The following is a 27375-nucleotide window of genomic DNA, read 5'->3' on the forward strand; positions in this document are numbered from 1 at the left end:
TAATCTGTTAGATGGTTAAAAGAAAAAGCCTATTAATATTAATGAGTCAATCACTAACACCAACAGTCAAATACATGGCCAGGTGACCAACTAACAGACAAAGAAATCATACTCTGCTGTGTGAGAAGAACAGCGGAGAAGGGAAGGAGTAGAAGGCAGGAAGCACGTGCGTGTGAGAGCAGGCAGGGAGCACGTGTGCGAGAGAGGACAGGGAGCACATGCGTGTGAGAGCAGGCAGGGAGCACATGTGCGAGAGAGGACAGGGAGCACGTGCATGTGAGAGCAGGCAGGGAGCACGTGTGTGAGAGAGGACAGGGAGCACGTGCGTGTGAGAGCAGGCAGGGAGCGCGTGTGTGAGAGAGGACAGGGAGCACGTGTGTGCGAGAGCAGGCAGGGAGCACGTGTGTGAGAGAGGACAGGGAGCACGTGTGTGAGAGAGGACAGGGAACACGTGCGTGCGAGAGCAGGCAGGGAGCACGTGTGTGAGAGAGGACAGGGAGCATGTGCGTGCGAGAGCAGGCAGGGAGCACGTGTGTGAGAGGACAGGGAGCACGTGCGTGCGAGAGCAGGCAGGGAGCACGTGTGTGAGAGAGGACAGGGAGCACGTGCGTGCGAGAGCAGGCAGGGAGCATGTGTGTGAGAGGACAGGGAGCACGTGCATGCGAGAGCAGGCAGGGAGCACGTGTGTGAGAGAGGACAGGGAGCACGTGTGTGAGAGCAGACAGGGAGCACATGTGTGTGAGAGAGGACAGGGAGCACGTGTGTGTGAGAGCCTGGGACGGAGTAAAGAAGTAGTGAGGGTCAGTGTTCAGGCAGGAGAGCTTATGCACCATGAGAACTGGGAGGCTGCAATGTAAGCAAAGGACAAATGTCTTCCATTGCTTTTTCCTGGACACCAGGATTGAGCATGGAATCATGAATACGACAGCTTCAAGTAAACTGTCTAAGGAACAAACAGGCAGGCACACACACACACACACACACACACACACACACACACACACACACACACACGTGTGAGCACAAAGCGTGCCCATCAAGCTTAAGCATACTTTTGCCTCTCAATGCACAGAGACTCCTAACTGGCATACAGCTGCGCTCACATCTGCCTAACAATAGACACATTCCACTGCCATAGTATCTCCTGAGGGCAAACCCCATTTCCAAGATAACTCTACTTCCTAACGCTTGAGCGTGACTTCTCAGGGGCCTGGCAGCACTGTAAAAACAGTCAGACTTTCACACACTGGGTGCTGATGATTTAGAGCCGAAGTTACTAAAGCATGATTATTAAGCTAGAAAGACATCTTCAGATCTTGGTTCTAGAACATGTGGCATGATCCACTATGACTCTGGAATGAGACAATGATTATTGCACTTAACTTTCAAGTTAGAAGAACCATGTTAATTTAATATATCTGGCTTGAGTCTGCAGTGATAGTATGACTTATTTATCAATAGTGGTAATTAACAATATGTTGATGACAATATCAACATACATTTATTTTTAAAAATTGCTGTAGTAGAAAACTTCCCTTGGAAAATAAGAGTTAAAATTCAAAACTGAAGACAAATCAAAGTAGAAATACTAGTAAGGCAACAGTAGCATGAGCTACTAAGTATCTGGCAAACTACAAATCTAATTTGGGGCAGGCGCGATGGCTCAGCACATAAAGGCACATACCATGCGAGCCTGGTGACCTGAATTTAATTCCTGGAACCCAGTAAAGGGGAAAAGGGAGAATCACCCCCAACACACAGACAGACAGACACACCCATATACATGCACAAATAATAATTTTTGAAAAATATTTAAAAGAATCCCAATTTTATAAATATGAAAATTAAGCCTGAAGATAACCTAGGTATTTTAGTAAAATATACTAACTCATAAGCAAGTCCTCTTAAAATATGAAGATTTTTATGGGCATAATACATGATGGATTTGGAAGCTTCAAGTTCTGAAATATTTCACACTGTCTAGAAGACAATAGATGATAAGACGCTTCGTGACTTACTGAAGTGTTTCATGATTTAGGGGATGGAGAGATGGCTCAGGGGTTAGGAGCCCAGGCTGCTCTTCCAGAGGAGGCAGGTTCACACACAGCCTACTCACCCATCCGTTACTAACAAGTGCTGCATAGATACCCATGCCAGCAAAATACCCATACACATATTTTTTTAAAAAGATAAATTAAAAGAGTCACTATTTCATACTCAATGCCACCTGTCCCCATCCCGAGACCCACTGAAGTGAGCGCACCTTGAGCTTCCTGTGGTGGATGCCTTTGTCATCCTTCTGCAGTACCAACTTCCTCAGCTCTTTGTTCTCCTTCTCCAGACGCTCCAAGATCCTCTGATACTTTAACTGCAACAAGACAACGCACATGACTGTGTAAGTAAAGATGGGCAAACAAAGAAATATTAAGCCTAATTAAAATCTTCCAAAATTCCAAAGCTGTATGACTTAACTAGCTACACTTATTATTTTTACATTTAAATTCTCCATGACAATATAGAGAAAATAAAACTATGATTATTTCAAGCAAGCGGTGAAATCCATAGTTTTCCATCATAATTGAGCATTTAACTTAAAATTATTTGCTTCCCCCTAAGCTGAAGAAAAAAATTTAAAAATACTAAAAAAATTAACAAGTTAAAGAAATCTGGACTATCCTTAAGAGACAATATTTTTTATGATTTCAAAAATAAAGCCTTCAATACAAGGCTATGGCTAAAACTTAAATTATTCTCATTTGGACATTATTTTGACAAAGATGGTACGATATACAACATGAACAAGTAACACCTAAGCACGCCTCATGTGATGACCCCTTTCCCAGGAAACTCACAGAAGCAGATGTTTTACAGGAGGAAACATACGGTTAGAACACCTGGCAGCTTTCCTAGGTCATCTTGTGTGGGGAGAAAAAGCATTTGAACAAATCTGAGTAAGTGGCCTACAGTCTTCCAGATTCAGTCAAATGTGCATGTCTGGAGAAGTTTGTTTGTACTTAAAATATTGACATAAAAACATATAATTAAGAAAATCAATTTATTGAAGGTTATTTCAAAGTAGCAAAATGGCAACACACTTTGCTTTTCAAGGTGAACTATCCAAACTGATCATCTCACAAAAAATTAAGAATCACACTTCTCTATAATCAGCAGAATGCTTAGATGTACAACATGGGAAACATTTCTTAGACTTTTTAGGTTTTAAATTCCTGAGAAAATGGTAAACGAGAGGAAGCCAAGCGCTATCCTTCTAGAAGGCACAAGCTGGGCCTCATGGCACGGCACAAGCACAGCTACTTGCCTGTACGACAAACATACTTCGTAAAGCACTCTTTTATAGCCCATAAAGACAGTAAACCACTAGAATTTCTTTGCTGTTTAGAAAACAGCCACTAGCCATACACAGTTACTGAGATCTTGAAACAGTGTTTTGGAAATGTAAAAGGGTCTTCTAAGGGTTGGAGAGATGGCTCAGTGGTTAAGAGCACTGTCTGTTCTTCTAAAAGTCCTGAGTTCAGTTTCCAGCAACCACCTGGTGCCTCACAACCATCTGTAATGGGATCTGATGCTCTTCTGGCATGAGGTGTACATGCAGACAGAGCACTCAAACGTAAAAAGAACCTTATAAAATACCTTTAAATATCTGCTATAAGTATTACAGGTTGAAATAATACTAATTTGGAATACAAGGCCTTAAAACATGTTATTAAAATTAATTCCCATTCTTATCCCTTTTAAATGAAAATGAACAACTCCCCACGCAGCCTGTGCATTTCTTCTCCCTGAGCGAGCATCACTGACAGGGATGGAGATGAGTGCACGGCCCATCACATCATGTGCTCCCCACAATGTGTAGCCACAGAAGGCTTACAACTGGAACCGCATTGAGTGCAGCAGAGTTTACTTCTACGGCACATTTCTTTGCAAATATGGAATCAATTTGGGGAAAATTAACATTTCTTTCCCTGGTACAAGTGTCCAACCTCAGGACTGTTATGAATACAGGTCCACTCATAACTATAAATCTTCTTAAAATCTTATAATTGTATTTTTGTATGTGTGTGATTTCATTTGAAACTTGACTGTGTGTTGTTCTTCAGTGAACCTTGTAGACAACTAGGTAGTCAGAAGCTTGGGCATGCTTATATAGAACAAACAATTTTCAAATTTTAGGCTGTATCATAATTACCTTAAGGGCTTTGAAAACAAAGGCTGTAGCTGGGTTTAACGGTGAGCAGGCATTTAGGAGGCGAAGGCAGGAGGATCTGAGTTCCAGCTCAGCTACACAGTGAGACCCTCTCTCAAACCAAAGCCATACAAACAAAAAGGAACTTCAAAACACCCCAAAGACTGCTGAGTTCCACTTCCGGGGATTCTAACTCAGAGGGTTTAGGATGGGCTAAGAATCTGTATTCAATTGATGTTATGGCTCCAGGGAGCACAGCTGGTCTGAGACCAGGGATTTATTTTACTAGTTTTTAAAGAGTACTTGAGTGCACTGAAGGGAGAGTGATCGGGCCTGCTCCCCCCGAGGGTCACGACTCCTGACCCCTGGCAGAGAGGCCTTGAGAAGGATCGGCAGTCAAAGCACAGGTGCTCTAGTGCAGTCACACACGGGAGGGGACTCCACGAGATGAGGAAGGAAAGGCAGACACCAGAAACATATTAGTTGTTTGATTTCATTCAGATTGCCCCTTCTTGTATGTTTTCCCTAAAAAGACACAAGATGATAATATCTCTTTTGGCTTAAAAAATAAGTTTTAATTATGTTATTTATATAGGATAACTGCTGTTGGAAAAATTCATACCAGAAAGGTAGAACTACTCATTACATTGTATAGAACTGATTTTTAAACAAAGCAATGATTTTTTTTTTTTATCATTAACCCTGAAAGATCGATCAGCTTATACCACCAGAAATATTTTTAGGAAAAAAAATTTATATTGATTTCAGGATTCCAAAAAAAGGGGGGGGGTTGGGAATTCATTAGAAATATGTGAAGTCTCAAATTTCTTTACTCTGTATCTAGCCTAGCAAAGTGACAATATAAGCACTAGATTATATAAGGACAAATACTTATATAATCTTACTTATATAATACTTATATAACACTAACAAATACCCATCCCCCGCCAATAGTTTATCTTGAAAATCAGAACAAGATTCACTCCAAATAAGAAGCTCTAAATACATGAGTTTACCTGGTACTCACTTGGCTTCCTCTTTATTCCCTATTTCTCAATGAGCCTTTGCAGATATGAAAATCACTGCTGGAGGTCAGGGCCTGACAGAAGTCCCCCGACTTCTGCTGCGCTGTGAAGGACCTCGCGCTCTCCACCCCTACGGCAGCTGCTAGGCTGAGGCTGCTGCTCTCTGTCACTGCCTGCCCCAGCTGTGCTGCCCTGGGCTCAGCTCACAAGGAAAGGAGTGCTGCCTTCTCTTACTGACTACAGTTACCTGTGTATGCAGAAGTTCTTCTTGGAGTTGGTCGATCTTTTCTTTGTCTGACACCTAAACAGTTAAAACAGATTAATTAGGGTTACATTTGATATATAATAAGCTGAAGCTTGAAAGTAGCACTAAGAGTATAAGTATATTTAAAATAAATTTAAATCAAGTGAATATTTAAGATAATAAAAACTTGTACTCAATTAAAAACAGCTCATCAAAATCTTATGAAAGAGAAACATCAAGGAGTCATTTTCCTGTTACCATGCTAGTCATCAGTTATGAAATATTTGTTAGAAACAGTGGAGATGAACATCTGGGCTTACTCTATCAGGAGCTTGCTTTGGACTAAGGCACAGGAATCTAATGTCTTTGAGAACTACCATTTTTCCAGAAACAAGTATGGGGAAGCCCTACACGTTACTGCATTCAGCTACTGAAAAAGCTCACTTTAAAAAGAACAACTTTCTGCTTCCTCTCTATCAACAGAGATGTGCATAACAAATACGGAGAACAACTGGCATCTCCAGAGAGTTAAGTGGAGCCAGAGGCTTGTTTTTAAATTCAATTCCAATGCAACATCATCTAACTTTCAACAGAGCAGAGGTGTCTGTAGAAAGGAAACCAAGTTAAGCAACTAAAGCTTTTTTGAACATAAAAAATAAAATTCACAGGTATTGTGCAAACTACTTCAAATTGTTATTGATAGTTCTAAGACAAACTATTTTAAAAGCTACCAAGTATCATGGTATAACAGAGTTTAAAGTAGTCACAATACAGCAAACAGAAAATATCATGAAAATGACGTCACTTCACACAAGTGTGCACTGACTTCTTGACAGGCCTCAGAGTTGTCTTCCTCAGATCTTAAATGACTTCTTTGAGGTAGTCATTAATAAATCTTGTCCATGCTACAAAATATTATTTTTAACTCCGAATTCTCAATAACATTTCTAAATTTTCCTGTTTTCAAGGATGATAATACATTTTTCTCCTTGAATGTATATGTTTGAAACCTAAAATTATTTTGAAATGAGATTTTGTAACAGAAATTTTGAGTTTAGCCTTGAGTGGGAAGAGACTTGCTGATACAGTTACAATCTCATTTTGACTATGTAAACTCAGGTAGGCAGGACAAGACTTATTAAGGCTCTTAAAATGTGAGGAGCCAGGCAAGAGGAAGAGCCCACAGCCCAAAGAACAAGACCTGAGGGAGCATTGCAAGCAAGAACACTCCACGGTAAGATCTCAGGGCATGCCGCCATTCTGTTAAAACTACGATCATAAATATTTGTGATGTGGATTAAGTTCCTGGTTCATTTCACAAGTACTGTGATTTACTTTCTTCTACTAAGTATTCCTCCAACTGAGGTGAATCTATGGTAAGACATACAAACACTACTACTTTCACCTGTTTTTGCTTAGCTTCTGTCTGAGGCAGAGCCTCACTATGTAGAATCAGACTGCTCTGCTTCTGCCTCCCAAGTGCTGGGCTTTAAGGTGTTTGCCACCATGATCAGTTTTGGGTTTTAAATGTAAACTGAAATATACCCTGAATTACTATAAAAAATTCAATGTTAGCATGTGGAATGATAATTAAGAAACTAAAATAATTAAATCAAAAACTTAAAATGTTAATATAAGCCAAGGGCATTAAAGGTTAACTTAGTAGTTTGGTTAAAATAAAAGACTACAGAAGAAGGCAAAACAATTAATTAGACTATTACAAAAAAAAAAGGCATACTTCCTAGCTGCTTCATTTAAAAAGGATCAAAATTAATATTTTAAAGTAGGTGGTATAGATAGAATTGAGATATCATTCCCCCCTCCACCTAGATCTAGGATGAAAATTCTTAGGTTTAAAGATTGGTGTGAATATAACTTTTACTTGTTTTTCTTAAAGACTAGCAGGAGCTATTTCTAATCTGTCTTTTATGGTAGTTATTTTTTTTAATGCACACGGGCTTATGTTTGTGTGTGTGTGTGTGTATGCCTGTGTTCATGTGTGTGGAGGCTAGGGACACTGCACACAACCTTAGAGAAAGGGTCTCTATTGCTCCAGAGCTCTCCGATTAGACTCAGCTGGCCGGCCAGGAAGCTCCAGAGAGCCCATCTTGCCGCCCCAGCACTGGGTCACTGTTGCATGGGTTCTGAAGATCAAACTTAGATCCTGATGCTTGTGAGGCCTGTACTCTCCTGCTACCTTTTTAGACAGCTTAGATATGTTTTCTTCCAATGGCTTTACTAGTAAAGCTCAGCTACTTACAACATGAGATATGCTCTCTTGTGCAATATATTTAGTTTTTACTAGGAAATGAATTTTAATGTCACCCTGACAGGAACAAAACCAATGGTGTTGAACCAGAGCATTTCTACAATTCCAAGGCTGTGAACCTGATGGAGAAAGGGCGGGATCTTCTGCACAATGTCAAAGAGAAACCAATAGTTCCGTATGAGAACAACACTGACTTTAAAACTTATCTCCTCCTAGTCAGTCACTGTGGCTGTTTTGAGATACTGAGGTATGCATCTGAGAATCTCTGAAAAAGTATGTGTCCATATTCACAGGAGGAAAACTACCAACACTCCTGCCTCTGGTTATCTCCTTTGCTTAGAAAATACAGGCACACGTTTTACTTCTAACAAAATATTAAAAAACAGAGACCTAGATTTTCAAGAACAAAGAAATAATTACTTAAAGGACTTAAAAGTGCCTATGGTTTATTTTTAGGCCTTGTGTAAACCTTAAATGCCTTGAATGATAAAAAATCTCAGGAACACAGATTTTGACTGTGATGATGAAGAGCTGATGTCATCTCTGCACTAACTTTAGGGAGCAGAGGAAGACACGGTAAAGAAGTAGGCTTTCCTTACTAGGACAGTAAGGAGAATGGGCTCATTATGGACTAGCATAAACTATGTTTAAAGGCCCATTAACTTTCACACAAGGCAATTACACAGTGGCAGGAACAAGCTCTGGTTGATGTTCCACTAGGTGTCCTTTACAAACAAACCAGACAGAAGTATAGTTCTGTCACTATCTTTCATAAACTGCCAAAAGACCCGGAGTGACAGGTGTCCTAAGTCTGAAGATGGACTTGTAAAGCAGGCCTAAACTGAACATTCATGTCTAGACTCTCAGAAAGTCAGCCAGAATGTATTACTTATATCCCTGGAATGGTCAGAATTAGAAGCATTGGTATAGTCATAAACGACATCTACACCTTACAATGGCTGACAGATGGGCCTCATTTCGATCTTATCATTATGAAAAAAGATCAAACTGTAATTGGTGCCATATTCATATTTCTAAGTAACATTCCAGAACACACAAACTCCTCCCACTTCTTTCTGTGACAAAGCTATGGTATGGATGGCCCAGTAAAGGTATCTACCTTCTTAGAATATTTAAATGATATACTCACAACATATGTAAACACAGAAGATTTAAAATAAGTCCTTCCTCAAGTCAAGAATCTACTGCCCCCCTTTTTATTTTTATTTATTTCCTTTGAGACAGGGCTTCGCTTTTATAGCCCTGGCTATCCTGGAACTTGCTCTGTAGACCAGGCTGGCCTTGAACTCAAAGAGATCCACCTGCCTCTGCCTCTCAAATGCTAGGATTAAAGGTATTCATCACCACTGCCCAGCTATATCTCCTTTAATCACAAAGATGAAATAACATCTTTTCTTTTTCTACTTATTTTACCCATCCATTGAAAAGTGCATAATACATAATCATTGGTTGGTTGCACAGCCACAGAACTGAGAAAAGGCAGGATTGACATTAAGCAAACATGAGATTATGCTGAGAACTGTTAAGCATTAACCACCACCAAGATTAGCTGGTAGAAGCATTGTACTAAACTTGTATCTACAACATCCCTTGATTTAGATACAACAGCAAAAGAGAAGGTAGCTATATGATTGATTCTTTTTCCTCAATATAGTTTGTACACAGCTTTAATATGTCTCTGATATTACTTAAAAAATTCTCTGAGATGAGATAATTTCTGCATATAAATTCATAATTATTACACTTATTTCATTGTAATAGAAGTCTGTACGGGCTAGAGGGACGGACCGTATGGGACTTTGACCTAATGGTTAAAAGCGCATTTTAAGGATTTTGTATAGCTTCAATACCCAACTATTTGAGTCAATCAACTGCACCATATAACCAATTATTCGTAATTTCATTCTAAATGCAAATGTAGACTCTCACAGATAACCTAAATTGCTATAACTGAGTTTGTATGTTGGGCCTTGGCTACACCACCCACTTTAGGGGGTATGATGTATCGTTTTAGTTTACTTTGTTAAAAATAATTTCCAGTGTCTGGAGCCCACCAACAGATTAGGGTGATACAATCTTGGCAGAAATGGCTGATTAGTGTGATGCACCAGGAGCCCCTCAAACCATCCATCACCTTGCGCTTCTGTTGGGCATAGCTCGTGCTATACTGGCCAGCGGCTCTGCGTGCTTCCTCTTCGTGCTCTTGAATTTGCTGTTGTAAGAGAATGAGCTCACCAAGCAGACCCTGCCATGAGTTCACAATGAGGAGAAGAGGAAAATCGGGGAGGGAGAACAATGTTAAACCAAAGGGCACAACAGAAGAACAAATAGATGCAAGACAGGGAGGGAGGGAGGGAGGGACAAAATGGAAACGCATACACCTAGAGTGCCGTCCCACGGATGGGCTCTGCACTGCACGGCATTTTCCCCTCAGTAAAACTGGGTGTCTCAGAAAAGCAAAGCAGCATGGCTTAAAAAGTGAGAGTGCAGTAACTGCTGACCAAGCAGCCAGCCGGCGTCAACAGAGTGAAACTAGACTGACGGCATGCGCACGGAGGCTGGCACGGCAGGTCCCTGGATTTCCTGGTAAACCCTTTATAAAACTGCCAGTGTGCACTAATAGATGCTGCTGACTTGAAACACTACATACGCAATTTGACTGCATTTTCACTTTTTATGGCTGTTCTGATAGAAATAGGAGTTACTGATAGAAGTACCTAAGCACATACCAATTACCTAAGAAAACATAATTAAGATACTGAGACAATCCAGTTATGAAAACTGAAATGTAAGAGTCGGTTTGGGCAACATTACCTTTTTTTTAACACTGATTCTATTGAATCATTAAAGGTGAAGTTGGCAGACTGTGACTATACTGCGATCACATGTGCCACAATCCTAAACCCAAGTGGTCTTCTGTGTCATACTTCAGTAATATAAAATGCTGGTTAATGCTATGTTCAATTTTAGTTTGTGGGTTCACCCAAGGGTTTACTTAATCTACCTTACATAACCCAAGAACTTAGGTAATCATAAAAGAAGTCCCAAAAATAATATGGGGGGCACGTAGCATTATGGTAATAGAAAAATTGATATAAAATTTGGGGATTCTGTTTTATTTTTAGTTTTGATACTATGATTACTGTCAATATCAGAAAAATGAAAGAAACTGTTTTACAGCAAATCAAAGGTTAGAGGTAGCTTGAAATTTCAACATGTTTCCAGATTCAATAATATACAAGGTACTCACAAAACTTGATGGTATCTTTTAAGATATATATGTATATATTTATATATTTATATGTATGTATTTACTTATGGTCATTGACAAATTTACCAAAGTCACCAACTATCTTCATTATCCCATAATTTTTGTCATTCTGTACATTTAGTAACAAAATGTAATTTAACAGCGTCATCTACTTGCTCATTACCTTGACTATCATGTATTCCAACCACCCAACTGCTCAGATCACAGGAACAACTGTCTGCAAAGAAGGCTTCCTATGTGAGCCTGAAGGTGTGTCCAACCTTCACATGTAGCAAGGCACAAAATCACAATATTATGTAAAACACTGCATTTCTATGAGGCTTTTGTTGTACTGGATGGGATTTTTTTGTAAGTCAATTATGTGGTTTTCACATGTGAACTCTAGACTACAACCAGCGTCACAGTGTGAAAAGGTTGGGCACACCTTTTCATATTTACTTACCACTAATACTCTATCTTATGAACTACCAAGTAATTTTGACTTAGCTTAACTGCCCCACCCTGAGTCACTGCTTATGTCTAAGCACAGCTGTATAGTTAATATGATCATATCTATTAGACTACCAGGAAATACTCTCTTTCTAGTGACACCTCACTCTCCTTCCAAGTCTGCTACTGAAGCACTGCTATGTGAAGATAGGTGAAATTAACTGTTACCTCCTAAAAAAAAGTAGGAGAAAACAAGAATTAGACACAGAAAAAAAAACTATTGACACTATACTATGCATCTTAAGATCACCTTTCCCCAACTTTAAGCACCAAACCATAAGCTGTACCACTGCTGAGCGTCAGAACAGCAGAAAGAGATGGACCAGATGTAGCCGCAGATGTACAAAACAAATCTTTGCCAGTGAACACTCTCCAGAGCTTGAATGCTTTGCTCTCAAGAAACAGTCATTTAGAAGCTATTATATATAAAATACAGACAGTAATTGTTACAAATCACAATTATGAATTAACAATTATAGAAGGTAATTCCTATAATTTACCTTCTATACTTTATAGAATAAAGCGCCCCTTAGAGACAGGTTTCACCACATAATTCTAGCTGGTCTGGAACTGGCTCTATAGCCCAGGCTGGTCTTGAACTCACAGAGATCTGCCAAGGGCTGCCATTAAAGGGACGTGCCACTATGCCTGGCTCAGAAGGTATGCTCTTTAATATTCTAGTCATTGCTATTTTAACACTATAATTTTATCTCATGTTTCAGGTACAACATTTACAGTTATTAAAAAAATGACAGCATCAAATCAAGAAAATTAGTTCTAACAGGAGTTCTACAAAACAACTAAAAATACTAGTTTAAGATTTAATGAGTTTGGTGGAAAAGATTTTTTTGTTTGTTCATTTTTTGGATTTGGTTTGTTTGTTTGTTTGTTTATTTATTTATTTATTTTTTGAGACAGGGTTTCTCTGTATAGCGCTGGCTGTCTTGGAACTTACTCTGTAGACCAGGCTGGCCTCAAACTCAGAAATCCGCCTGCCTCTGCCTCCCAGAGTGCTGGGATTACAGGCGTGCGCCACCACCGCCCGGCTGGTGGAAAAGACTTTAATAAATTTGAACTATTATGCCATGGTCTAAATATTAGCTCCTCCAAATACATAGTGAGACCTAACCCTCAATGGCCTCTGCATGGTGATGAGGTCACAAGGCCTCGAGGTTAAGTGTTCTTGTGAAAGAGACTCCAGGAGCTGCCTAGCCTCTTCTGCCATATATACAGACAATGCTCACCAGACATCACACACACCAGCACCTTAATCTCATATCCCAGCTCCAGCACTGACAGGAATACACTTTTGCTGTTTATAACACATTATTTATGGCATTTCTATTATACAGCTGGAACAGGCTAATTATACTACTTGCTATGTTGCTCAGACAGGTCTCAAAAGCCTTGGCTTCCAGCAAGTCTCCTTTCTCAGCTTCCGGAGTGGCTGGCACCATAGATAATGTGCCACTGTTTTGAGTACTTAGCCCCTTAAGTAAGTCTGGCATATCTGTGATGTGTTATAGGGTTTGGCATGTATTGTTGCTTGAGTAAGTCAAGCACAACTGATTTTTACCTATCAATCAACTGTTTCTAGTTAAGGTAATTTAATTGGGCTAGTCATTGGTTAGCCATTCCCTTACTTTCTACTCCCACTTTATCCCTGCACCTCTTATACCAGGAACACTTGTGGGCTGAAGGTTTTGTGGCTGGGTTGGTATCTCCATCTCTCCTTTGGAAGTCTTGCCTGGTTATAACAGGTGACCATGTCATATGCCCGTTTGCTAGGAGTCTTAGCTAGGAAACTTCAATTGGGATGCAAATTAAATACATTAATTAATGAAAAAAAGATAACTTAAAAACTCGTTGGAAGGTATATGGCCAGTCCTACAAACCATTTCCCATTTTTCACAATCTCCAGAAGACTTCATAACAAAACAAAGAGAAGAATTAACAGAATGTTAAATATCATTAGCATACAAGTCACAGAAAGTGATGATTCTTGTTACTGGTCCCTTCACTCTTCACAGCTTTACATTTATTTAGGAGTGATTCCTGATACCCTTTCAAGGGCCTCCTTTTCCAAGAGAGGAAATGAGGAACTCAGGGAAGCTAAACAATCTGTCGAAGGTTACGGTTTATAAAACAGGAAAAACAGGACCTGTGATTCCAAAGTATACATCCGTACTACCCAGTAATACTGCACACCTATGTTCAAACTGCCTTTGGCCCATCAGTATCAACCTATACTTCAAAGAGCAGAGCACAATGACAGGTGTGCCTAGATCACTTCAGAGAAGAGAGCTGGCAGCCCAGGGTGGGCATGCTAAGTAGCTTATAGAAACACTATGGTCTGCGAACCTAACCAAGTTTATCAGGCTCTATAAGATAACATTTGCCAAACTACACTTTGGTTTAGTTAAAAGAACTTTATAATATTCCTAAGCAGTATTTCCCAAACTGCATAATTCTGCTACTTATTTAGCTAAAAGAACCAAACCAATCAAACAAAAAACAAACTTGGTTTCCTTGTATATTATTGTTCAAGATACTTATGAATGCAAAACTTGTTATTGGCTGCCAAAATGAAATGTCTTCCCCCTTTGGAATATTTAATTTTCTCCAATCAGAAATAGCACACTATATGATTTACTACTTGGACATTTTCTACAAATAGTTTTAAGAGATAAAATGATTCTAAGTAATTATCAATATTACAATTTCCATTAAATCTTTCTGTTTTGAAGGGTCTACCTATGACAGCATAATTTATTGATACATGTTCATACTATTTCTTAATGACATAAACACACACCATGCTTCTTATTTGGCAATGCCACAAGGCTGTCTGCGCAGTCATTCCATTTCCCCCACTTTTCTTCTGATCTACTAAGTACACTGTGCTGAGGATTCTTGCTAAGAATCTATGTAATCTATACTTGTAGCTGTTAGCTGTGAAGGAAAAAAGAATTACTCAAAGCTGAGGTTACTTGATAGAGCATGTTTACAGTTCTTGGGTCCACCCACTCACTAAAAACAGGCTCACATCACTAGTTCCTAATTTGGCTTCTGAAAATTTCAAGTTCTCCAGATTCCAAGGACTTTACAAAGTTCACACAAATATTTCCTCGAGTGAATAAAAATTTTAAACTTTGCCCCCAAATTTTAAACTTTTGATTAATATAATCATTTATTATAAAGTATTATTATATACCAAACATGCCTCAATAACATCCAAGCTAAAAGTGAATTTACTTTCTAATTTGTGAACAATTTTCAATTTGTTAATGAAGATACATAGCAAAGCCTTTGATTAACCCAGCACACATAGTGCCCACAGCCTAGCACAAGTGTGCTCAGGCAGACGCGAGGGGACGAGGACTGCTCGGACTGTGCAGGGTCATGCGCCTTCCGTGCTTTCTCCACTGTAATTCTCAAACACACAAGGCTAGTGAGGCAGGAGGGAAGCACGGCCAGCAGCCCCCTTCGCTGCTCGGCCTGACTCTGGTCCTACGACGTGACAGTGCGCTCCCTCAGCTCCCTTTACTCTCAGGTGGCTTTGAGGTGGTTCTAACTATTCCTCTACTGCCAAGACTTTTCTGGATGTCTCGCCTATGAGAGAGAACAGATCTTTATTTCACTTCTAGTTGTAGAAATGTATTGCCACTACTATTATTTTGAAAAACTGATTTGCATATCATTTTTTATTTCCAGTAGAGAAGAAACCACAACCATGAATCTGACAACCATTAAACTTCAGCATGACTGCTTCACACCCTGAGCACAGCATAGGCAAAACGAGACACATTCAGGCTGGTGTGACTGTGATCAGAACAGGATTTTAGTGAGTAAATCTTAAAAGTCAAGACTAAAACAAGTAAAAGGTAATGAGAAACTCTGGGTGTCATCCAAGCACTTCTGATGACCACTCACATCTTTAGAACTCGCATCTGAGGAGGCTGGAGAGATGGTTCAGTGGTTAAGGATGCTCTTCTAGAGGATGAAGGCTTCTTTCTCAGCACCCACACAGCAGCTCACAACTGACTCTAATTCTAGTCTTAGGGGATCTAAAACCCTTTTAAGGACTCTCTGGGCACACATGTGGTACACAGGCAAAACAACCCCCAACAAACAAACAAAAATAAATAAATAAATAAATAGAGACTAATGCCTGGATGGTGTCGAAAAGGCTACCACTAGGCTCAAGTCTCTCCTTGCATGATGATATTCAAACATCACTTAGTAGGTGAGGTTCATTAGGCCACACCAACATGTCTGTACCTTGTCCACAAGGCTTATTACTTCAAGTATCATAGGCAAGAGTCAGACCTTAGAACCAACACTGTGCATCAAGGGAACTGAAAACTATCTGCTGCACCTGAAAACGCTTCCACCATATTAGCATCTTCTATAATTTGACTTAACCTGTAATAAAAGCAGCACAGGTACAAGTCTAGATTTAATATTTATAATAAATCACTGGAAAAATAATTGGTAAGCTTGAACAATTTAATAAATATTTTAAAATTATATGCACATGTGTATGTGTCTGTGTGTGGAAATGCACATGAGAGTACAAGTACCCAAGGATTCCAGAAGAGGGTGTCAGATCCTGGGGCACTAATTAAGGGCTGTGGCAAGCTACCTGGTGTGGGTCAGTCCTCTGTAAGAGCAAGAAGTGCTATAAATGGTTGAGTCTTATCTCCAGCCACACCTGGTAAGTTTTACTAGGGGAAAGTGATTACCACAAATTAAGATAAAGGAAGAGCCTACAAGGGGCATTTACTATCAAATAACAAAGGAATATTAAGAAAAAGGAACGATTTTATTTTCATGCCAATTGAATAAAATCAAATCTCCATCAGTAATTAAACTCCCCACCATGCATTCTCTCACTTCCTTTTTGGTGCAGGGGTCAATCATCATTTTGGCAGTTTTAGGGGACTTACCTGAGTCAAGGCTGAACAAAGTGATCACGCGACATATGAATGAATTAGAAAGCAGACCCCAGCAGATCTACTGATTTAGGCAAAAGCACTGCAGCTCACGGATCTACACTTCCAGACATGTCACAAGGGCCCTTCTCCTCAGATCAGTTCATTAGGTTCACTGGCTTTCATGGCCAAGGCTTTTTCTGGCTTAAAATAAGCCCATATTTGTCAAACTATATTCTAGCACTACCCTTTAATGCAAAGTCAAGAATGTCCCTTAATTAAAATGATCTTTATTAAAAACAGGTCAAAATGAAAGCAAATACACACTCCGAAGTATGTGTTACCTAAAAAGTGAACAAGAAGAAATCCTGGCAATATATTTAAAAATTGGGATAGTACAAAAAAGGGTTCAAGTTGAAAGGAAGGGAAAGAAATGGAGACACAGAAATTATTTCTTTCTGCTCCTCAATAATCATAAAATTATTCCTTTCCCATGATGCTTTGAAGCTCAGTATAGACTAAATAGTCCACATTCAAAAAAAATGTTTTCAGAATATTTTACTGACAAATTTATTTCTCTAGAAATTATTTTTTATAAAACTTTACACTAGTTATTTCTTTTTCTAGTTAAAAAAGATGGCCGAGTAAGAACTAAGACCATTCTGGTGGCGCTATGGCCAGAAATGCAGAGCACCTCACTCATTACCGTAGCTCAGCAATTCTCTACGCTCCACGCACGACGGCCCCGTAATGTCCACGTGGATTTGTCTGAGGAGGTGTTATACCAATGCACTCTCAATGGACTCATCCATCCACAACCATGTAGGTTCTAAATACGTCAGAACTGACGCATTCACTAAATAACTTACTTCCTATTCTCTCGCATCTTCTCCCTAAGCTACCCCAAGTCTCCAGGAGAGCAAGAAGTTCTGTGCATAACTCTGGTATGCCCTGCACATTGTGTCCTCCTGGAGATCTGAGAACATGTATGAATATATGCAACATCCTAAGAACGAGAGGACCACTTAAACTGTCTACACTGGCTCTTCCCACGTATACTTTATAACAAAGCTTGAAGAGTTATGTCACAGAGTGTAAATGAAGGGGAGGGCTGTCTCTGATTCTATTCTAGAACAGCTGCGTTAACACCTGTGGTTTTCTAGAAATGTATTAGCATTTTCACATATTTCAAAACTAAAGAAAAGCTACGGTTTTCAGGACTCCCTATGAGATGAGTTCTGTTTTATACTTACCTTCCGATAATGCTTGTCACTTTCGGATCCATGATCTGTGGCTCGAAATGCCGTTTCTCCAGGTGAACCTTAAAGATAAAATTGTTTAAATTATCCAATGATGTAAACAGCCCAAGCTAAATTCCAATTACATCTATGCAATTAAATAAGTGGGGTGTGGGGAGACTGAGGAGACAGCCCGGTGTCAGAGTGCTCGCCTCATGCACTGGGTCCCCAGCACTGCAAAGGGAAAACCAACCCAAAGAAGCCCGCGCCTGCGGTCCCAGCACTCCCGCGCCAGGCGGGGGCATGCTGTGATCCCAGCACTGACACTCAGGAGGCTGAGGCTGCGCTGAATGCGAGATCATGATTCAAAAGAAAGCAAACTAGCTTCAAAGAATACATTTTTATTTTTAAGAAAATTACTGGCAATCAATATTAAAAAATCTCAAACTTAATCAATTTTAAAAATAGAAATGAGAATTATGATAGAAACAACACAATCTTCAGTAAAGACTGTTTTACAAGGTTGTATTTTGTGTTTAGTCCAGTACCACTGCCATCAGATAATGTGTATCTTACAAAGGACATTGAAATACCACTATGACAGGGCAGATGAGACAAGCTAAAATTACTTTTCATTTCATTTTTTTTTCCAAGAAAACACTCTGGTCAAGAAATTTTCTTTACCTAAGTTTAAATCATGTATTAAGCAATTTCAGCTTTGTTATGAATATAATTTCTTTTACTATTTCCACTAAAAAGGATATCAGTTTGCCTAATATAGTTCTGGATTTGAAGATCAGCATATATAAGCAGGATTATAAATCTGGTCTGCAATTTTATTTGCGACTAGTTTATTAGAAGCACTTAAAAGGCATGTTAAGATCAGCAAAAATGTCTGGTTACACACCTAACAAGAGAAGTGGCTCAGAAGCTTCTATGACTTCACTAACCAATTTGGGACCTGTAAAAAGTCAGCAAAAGGGGAAATAAAAATTTAATAAGCGTAAGCAAAGATGTCTGAGATTTCAGACTTCTATCATATTAGGGTAATAAGTGGGCACATGTGCCAGGAGAAACCCTTTACGTTATACTTCACAAGGTCTGTAATGATTACATTTTGTTTAAAGTAATACTATTGGCTTGAGGTGATCATGAAAAGCAAATGCATAGGTAGTCTCATCCACTTGTCAAAGAGGAATACGGTTTACAACACGAAGCTAAGCACACATTTTCTTACAAATTTTCATTTTATTAGGCTAAAAATTAAGAGCATTGTGCAAACTTTGTGTTTGTCTTGTGTTAAAATAAAATGCCTTTGCATTTGTTCTAATTTAGAAGATAGGAACAAATGAGAGCATCTCTGTCTTCTCCCTCTAAGGCTCCTGTCTTGACCTTAGACGAGAAGCCCCTCCTACCTGCAGTGAAGAAGCCCTTCAACAGACTGAGGCTTTCCGCAATCTTGTCCAGGTCGGGAGCTAGATCGGCAAGGTCTTCTGAACTGGGAAGGGCTTTTCTAATTTTCTCTAGATGGGATCAAAACAAGAGTAACAAACAGTCTCAAGAGAGGATACAGCAAAAATATTAAGGCTCTAAATATGTCAACTTGCTTACACCTCAAGCCAGTCCTACAAATACTGTCCACTTTGCTGTCCACTCCACTCATAGACAAAAACTATAGCACACAGGTAGGGAGCGAGGGAGCCAGGGTTCAAGGCCAGGCAGCCTAGCGTGAGAACCCAGCCTCTCAGTCATCACGCAGAGACACCGGTAAATACACTGTTACACAGTACTAACAGGAATTATTTTTTTAAAAAATGAAACCGTCCCTGTCCTAAAAATACCTTTGTCACCATGGCTACTCTTAAGAAGTACTATGATGAGGCACTTATGCAGATTAATTCCACCTCCATATGCCTTAAAAAGGGACTTCAAAGTTTTTAAGCCAACCATGACTTGCTTGCTACCAGCTACTGACTGTTCTCACTCGTTACAGGCAAAGGCAGTGTCTGAAGGGGTGAAGTCACTTTGCACACTAACAGACTTCTAAGCAACTTGGCTGCAGAAAGTAGAAACAACCAGGGAAGTCTACCAAGAAGAGCTAGCTTAGGGTCCTGGTATGTGTGATGCAGGCGATGTTACATAATGTCGAAAATGCTCTGTGGAAAGGTTGTTAGCAGCATTGAAATGGATAGGGGATGTGTTAGGCAGCAAAACACAAACAACAAGGTACATCTCCTTGTGACTGTAATTTTTTTTCTGTTGCATTGGGAGTTATCAAATGTGTAGACTTTGGGGGTCACATTCCAACCTCAGCATACTCATTTAGAGAAGAAAGCTTACACCATGACTATAATTTTTAAATAAGAAACTAATGTTAACCACATTCAATTAATAGCAAAACTAGAAGAAAATGGTCCATAAGAGGGGTGGATACTTATTCTCATATTCTCTTTCCTCTGGGTTGGCAAAAATGGTTCAATGGGTGAAAGTGCTTGTTACTAGGCCTGTTAACTCAGGTAACCAGAAGATCTCTTTTAATTACAAAAAACTCCCACAAAATGTCTTCTGATCTCTATACACATCCCCTGGATTGCACATGTGCATCTGCATGTATGTGCATACTAGTGTGATACACACCCACACACATATAAATAAATGTAATAAAAATTAATTCTTTTACATTCATTACTAAAATAAAACTATTGCATATTAGACTCAAGCGTTAAAGCTACTGATGCAACTATTTCTACTGCTATTTCCTAACAATCAAAAGCTATTTTTAATGTTGATGATACAAACCCAAATCAATATACTCATCAATTTCCCATATAAAGTCAGGCACAATCCACTTATAGTCACTAAGGTCTGGTATCATATCTTTCCATTCATCGAAGGTCTAAAAGACAAGAACGTATGTCAATCAATAATTCCAATGCCATAGACCACTATAAAGAGAAAGCGAGTTGATTAAAACAATCTACAAAGAGAATGCATCATGTATAGAATTTTTTTTTAAAGATGTATTTATTATATGTAAGTACACTGTAGCTGTCTTCAGACACCAGAAGAGGGCATAAGATCTCATTATGGATGGTTGTGAGACACCATGTGGTTGCTGGGATTTGAACTCAGGACCTTTGGAAGAGCAGTCGGTGCTCTTAACCGCTGAGCCATCTCTCCAGCCCCCATGTATAGAATTTTTAAGGAACAAATTTAGGTAAGTGCAGGTCTTTAAATAGCAAATCAGAAGCTGTATATGTAGAATGACAGTAAATATCCTTCTATCAAATGTGGAAATGTAAACAAACTATTCCTATCAAAGAGGGCTCATGGTGGCATTAAGTAACGCCATGAAGCAAAAGGAGGATGGGGAGAGAAGTCACTCAGCCTCTGGTTCCAGGGCTGCCCAGAAGAAGCCCTGTGAATATGTCGCTTGACTTTCTCTCCTGTGTAATTACTCTCTGACCACGACTCCATCTTCCAGATCATCTATAACTATAGTTAATATTTAAATAGCACCAAAGGTCACAGTACATGTATGCATATGTATGTATGCATGTATGTATATATACACATATATATATATATATATATATATACATATATATGTTTCAACAGCTAGTTACATTTTACTCACTAAAGAAAAATGACAATTTCTTTCTACTATGCTATACAAATTTACAATATTTTGGAACAATTAAAATTATAATAAGAAAGTAAACTCACTTTTTTGGCTGTATAGCCACCTCCGACAGCAGATCCCAGTACAATATAGCGAAGTTTCAAGAGCCTTGCAGCTAACCTTGCTGGCCAAAAGTTCCTGTGGGGCTGGTAGCCATATTTAATTGGAGAAAGTTTCAATTTATGTAAAGAAAGGTTAGTTAGAGTAGAGAACTGCTGAAATGATGTCCGTAGTTGAGGTCTTTGAAGCTTGAGGGCAGGATGATGTGAACGATAAATACTTCGAGTAACCAGATGTAGTTTTTGGAGCGGTACGCTTCTTTGTATTCCAGAGCTGTGTTTCACTAAGGATTGGCAGACTTCACTGACAAAAACAAACAAAAATGACAGAACCATCAGAGAAGAAAACAATGCCTAAGAACTGACAGAAAAGGTCACACATGTATACTGACAAACCATGCCCCATCACACACTAGTTTACATTTGCTGTGTGCCAGCTCAATCTTGTTGAAAACCCTACCACAAAAATAAACCACACTAGCCCCATTCTACAGCGAAGAGAGAATGTGGCACAAAGTAGAAACACAACCTGCCCCAGATGACACTAGGGAAAGGAATAAAGGTGGAATATTAGTCCAGGCACAGGGACTCCAGACTCTATATGTTAATCTATTATATGTGGGCTACGATACTTACTGGTGCAAGGAACTGAAACCTAAGAGGGAAAAGGTGGGCATTTGCTTTACCAACAGCGGTGCACAGTAACAGCTGGTAATAAAAATGTATGCATTTTTAAAGTTTAAAAATTTTTATTATCACTTATTGTATGTGTACTGGTGCTTTGCCTGCACACATATCTGGGTACTTGTGTGCATGGTACCAGCAGAAGCCAGAAGAGGCACTGGATCTCCTGGAACTGGTGTTACAGATGGTTGAAAGCTTCGAATGGGTGGTGGAAATCAAACCCAGGTCCTATGGAAGAGCAGCCATCTGCACAGCCATACACTAAGGTATTCTTGATATATAGATAAGAGAGTACAGGCTATCAATCGCCTCTGGAGCCTGAGGAATCTGCCAGGGCAGACACAAGGCTCCCAAGTACATATGTGTGTGAGGAGGAGGCTTCCGAGACTGAGCTGTCTGCCATCACCACTGGCATCTGTAACAGACTCACATCACCTGCACACTCTATAAAAGCCCTAAGAGGAAAGTTGCTAGGTGGGGTAATCACTAACAGAAAGCACTGCTTGCTCCGCCAACCATCCCCCTCATTAAGGAGCAGCATGAACAAATCATCTGCATCAGTCATTGGCGATCAAGCTTAAATGTGATCAGACGACCAGCAAACTAGGGGCTTTTAATATGCTATCATGTGTACTGACAGGACCCCTGAAAATACCGCAAACTTAAAAAAGAGCAGGTTCAAAAATATTAGAGAATACACATTTGTATATTTAAACACTAAAAATGAGCTTAGTGAATACTAAAAAAGCAGTTTATTCAAAGTAAAGCTGTCCTTGTGTATACATCAGTAGAAGAAAATAAATTTAGGATACTTTCTAGGATGTAGAATAAAGAAAAACGCAGAAAATACTAGCTATGATGCAAAGCAATGGTATCAGAGTAGGAGGAGGATGGGAGGTATAGTGCAGCCCATAAGTACATGACAATGATCCATTGGGATCAGGGAAGAGAGTACTGGAGATGCATACATATAGTGTGCACTGTGGGTGCATGGAGATGCATATAGTGTGCGCTGTGGGTGCATGGAGATGCATATAGTGTGCGCTGTGGGTGCATGGAGATGCATATAGGGTGCACGGAGATGCATATAGTGTGTGCTGTGGGTGCACAGAGATGCATATAGTGTGAGCTGTGGGTGCACGGAGATGCATATAGTGTGCGCTGTGGGTGCATGGAGATGCATATAGTGTGCGCTGTGGGTGCATGGAGATGCATATAGTGTGCGCTGTGGGTGCACGGAGATGCATATAGTGTGCGCTGTGGGTGCACAGAGATGTATATAGTGCGCGCTGTGGGTGCACAGAGATGTATATAGTGTGTGCTGTGGGTGCACGGAGATGTATATAGTGTGCGCTGTGAGTGCACGGAGATGCATATAGTGTGAGATGTGGGTGCACAGAGATGCATATAGTGTGAGCTGTGGGTGCACAGAGATGTATATAGTGCACGCTGTGGGTGCACAGAGATGTATATAGTGTGTGCTGTGGGTGCACGGAGATGTATATAGTGTGCGCTGTGAGTGCACGGAGATGCATATAGTGTGAGATGTGGGTGCACAGAGATGCATATAGTGTGAGCTGTGGGTGCACAGAGATGTATATAGTGCACGCTGTGGGTGCACAGAGATGTATATAGTGCACGCTGTGGGTGCATGGATAAATTTTGGGGCGTTCTGTTTGTTTTCACTAGAGTTCCCTTCTATTGTCCATACTCATGAATAGACCATAATATAACAAGGACTTTACAACCTGTAGTTTTATGACTGGGCTTACAACTTAGTACATCACAAACATTTCCTCTTTTACAACAGTTAAGATAACTGTGTAGCTTGGGGAAAACATCAACTAATCTTCCAGGAGAGATGCACATTTAATCCTTCCAAGGTGACCTCGTATCTTTGACAATGCAGGGAGAAAAAAAGGGAGCCCATGTCTTAATTACCTTCCTGTAGATATAGAAACTTGCTCTTCAACGATTTAACTCTTTACTTTTCTGTGACTAGGTTTTGCTCTTTAACCCTTTTGGACCTGGTATTTGCTAAGTAGCTCAGGCTTGCCTTGAACTTCTAGAATATTTCATTTCAGTATTCTGAGTGTTGAAATTACAGGTGTAACATGGCTTAATGATTTTAGCTTTTAAATGTGCACCTACCTAAGCATCAACCAAGAAATCCATTTTATTTTTCCCAATCTTTATTTGTCATTAGTGAAAGCAGTATATTATTTAATCTTATTTTTAAAGTAGGCATATGATACAAATAGTTCATTATTATACAAGTAAATAAATAACATTTTAAGATAAATATGCACGTGAACATTTTGGGGCAGATGCATACTTTTTTTTGTAAAGCAGACTAAGGGAAGAGGTTGCTTTCAGAAATGAAGAACATACCTTGCCTAAGCAATCTCATACTCTTTTAGAAGTATTCAGAAAGAAAAAGAACAGATGCAATGGAAGGAAGAAAATAAAGTTGAAGAAATATTTTGCAGAATTGAAGAAAGAAATTTTTAAAATCAAAGGTCAGGCCAGACGAAAACCCACAGCTGAATAAAGCCCTAGTGATCCGGGACAGACAGCAGAGTTGAGAAAGACCCTAAAAGCAGTGAAAGCAGTGATGGAAAGAAAAAGACTTCCTGATCCAAAGAAGCTTAAAAACTAAAGCAAAGCCAGGCAGTAGTGGTGCACGCCTTTAATCACAGCACTTGGGAGGCAGGTCTCTGTGAGTCAGAGGCCAACCACGGCCACACAGAGAAACCCTGTCTGAAACAACACAACTAAACCCCAAACAAACAAAAAACAGTAAGAAAAACTCTGAAGTCAAACGTGCTAAAGTACATCACCCACACCACCTACTCTTGTTCATCTGCCACATTGTTTACCTACACAGAGCTCTTGAGTGTGAAATCATTTCTCATTAGTTTTACACAAATATTTATTGCACCCCAATGTGTTGGTTATCAGTCTTCCATTTGATTCTCCAAGACATATATTTATCTGTATATAACAAGTCTGTTTTAACCTCATGACTAGAGTAGTACTTAGCTGCATTATTTCCTAACTTAACAGGAACTATATTGTCCAAGGCAAATTCCAGAGCCTGAGGGTTTCTGGTTTTCCATATTCCCATTTCTTCCATTATCTAAGCTGTGATTGGGCATAAGACATTCTAAAGCCATGACTGTAGAAACATGTCCATAACTTCAGAAACAATGTACCCAATGGTATAGAACTGATCAAACAAACAGTACAAACTACAAACCTTTTTATTTGTAAACTCAATTTTAAGTGTTTCCTACATATCTCTTTGTTTGAAAAGAATATGCTATTTTCTGTACTTTTTTCTGTTTTATAGAACATTAGATGTCTCTACTTAATTATAAAACAGGAGCAATATAGAAGTTGTAAATAGCTTATTTCAATAGCAAAGGTTGCGAACTTACTGCTAAATTAAAATCCCACAAGATTAAAAACCACACTGCAGCAGAGGCAGTTCCACTTGTGGACTCTTAATTAACTATGATGAAATGAATGTGTTCCATTCCTTACAAGCATAATAAATCATTTACATCATTAAAAAAAAGTTTTGAAGGCAGGGCTGGAGAGACGGCTTATTGGTTAAGAAGAAGGGTTACTCTTCCAGAAGTCAGTGGTTGGATTCCCAGCACCCACATGGAGACTAACAACTGTCTACTACTCTAGTCCTAGGTGACTGAATTCTGTCATCTGTCTTCTGTGGGCAGCAGACATCCAAGTGGCACACAGATATATGTGCTGGTAAAACAGATGAAAACACATTTTAAATGTTTTTAAGGGCTGTGGAGATGGGTGGAAGCCATCGTGTATACTACTTCCTGTAATCAAACGTCTAAAACAGTGTGCTAAGCTTGGGGGCTATTGGAACAAATTACATAGATAACATCAAATTTATTATCAGGAAGTGCATATAGCAATTAATATAAATAAAACTATTTCATGGGTTTCTACTTTAAAGCAAGACTAGGGCAACAACAGCAGCGAGATTAGAAAAGTGAATCATGCTGTATCGAAGTGTACCTCAACACTGAACACGATCGCCTCAGAGGGGGTCATCTCTTAAATACCACCTGATATCACGTACATCACCACTCTAGATTTGACTCCAGCCAGAGGGTCAGGCAAATGGACAGAGAGCCCTCTCACACATAAGTATGAAAGTGCATACTTTCAAGTATGCTGCTGCAAGTGCTTCCAAGTAGCTGCGAGTGCAAAGTATATGTAGCGCATGGCTGGAAGAAGACGTTAAATGACACGCACAAAGATACAAGGACGGAGCCAGGCCAGGCCAGAATAGCAACAATAAAAGCAGCAACTAGAGACAGATAACAGCGAGATCACAAGGACAGGGACAGCAACGCTGAAGGCATCAAAATCTTCTTGTTGAACGAGGAGTGGTCACTGGCCAACTCCCGTCACTCCTTCGGGTACTCAAACATTCGCGAGAATTCTCTAAGACTCGGCCTGGCCTGAGCGTCGGTCACCTGTACCTTCAGGAAGTAGTGATGGGTCAACCCTGCTGTTCGAATGGCCAGAACGTGACATAACGGGGCTAGGTCGCAGGCCGCACTTACCAGGCCACGGCCGCCCGACGTGCTCGCCACATCCCGCCAGCGCAAACAACACACAGGAGCCGAGACGGCCACGGGGGAGCCCCGTGTCGGCCCCAGTCCGACTCCTGCTCCGGCAATGACCCAGGAAGAGGCCCTCAGCAACAAGGGCATAGAGCAGCCGCCGAGTCCCTCCCAATGGCGCATGGACTTCCGCAAGAGCCGGCTGGGCTCCCGTAGTCAGTCCGTCTCCGAAACAACCACCCACAAGAACGCTAGGCCGGCTGAATAAACGGGCCGGGGATGACTGCGCATGCGCCGGAGCCTCTGGGCGGGACACAGTGTAGTGCTCCCCCTCTCGGTTCTGCACTCAAAGAGTCTCAAAGTGTCCGGGTTGTAATTCAGAAAATGAACTGGGCGAGCTGGGCGCAGGAAATACACACGATGAATGTTTATTGGGAGCAATTTAAGGAGATCTGTTTAAAAGTATTTTCGTAACAGAACAATCTTATAGCCAGAAGGTCGAGTCTAGGTATGCGAGGAATACCTGATCAGAAAGGGACTTCTGACATTTAAGCTGTAGGTTTGGGATAAACACAAATAGTTTTATGAAGGCACAAATGTTTTTGTTTGTTTGTTTTTTGTTTTTTAATTCCCACCTTTGTTGGCTTT

The 27375-nt window shown here is 40.0% G+C and overlaps 1 protein-coding gene across 4 annotated transcripts in view; it reads right to left on the minus strand.

Moving 5' to 3' along the window:
- The window catches only part of Opa1 (OPA1 mitochondrial dynamin like GTPase), a 72763-nt gene extending 45794 nt beyond the window's left edge, over positions 1–26969 (minus strand). The window contains exons 1-9 of one of the 4 annotated variants that reach the window (XM_052158249.1): positions 26728–26969; positions 21422–21740; positions 20495–20591; positions 19111–19218; positions 18603–18656; positions 17711–17778; positions 9898–10008; positions 5477–5530; positions 2264–2368 (exon numbers count right to left, since the gene is read on the minus strand). In XM_052158249.1, coding sequence (XP_052014209.1) covers positions 2264–2368; positions 5477–5530; positions 9898–10008; positions 17711–17778; positions 18603–18656; positions 19111–19218; positions 20495–20591; positions 21422–21740; positions 26728–26759 — 948 coding nt within the window. In that variant the 5' untranslated portion in view covers positions 26760–26969. The remainder of the gene's footprint in view (positions 1–2263; positions 2369–5476; positions 5531–9897; positions 10009–17710; positions 17779–18602; positions 18657–19110; positions 19219–20494; positions 20592–21421; positions 21741–26727) is intronic. The other 3 variants (XM_052158250.1, XM_052158251.1, XM_052158252.1) reach the window with 3 other exon arrangements.
- Positions 26970–27375: the final 406 nt, after the last annotated feature.

Source organism: Apodemus sylvaticus, chromosome 15 (genome assembly GCF_947179515.1).
Source record: "Apodemus sylvaticus chromosome 15, mApoSyl1.1, whole genome shotgun sequence".
NCBI classification, from domain to species: Eukaryota; Metazoa; Chordata; class Mammalia; order Rodentia; family Muridae; genus Apodemus; species Apodemus sylvaticus.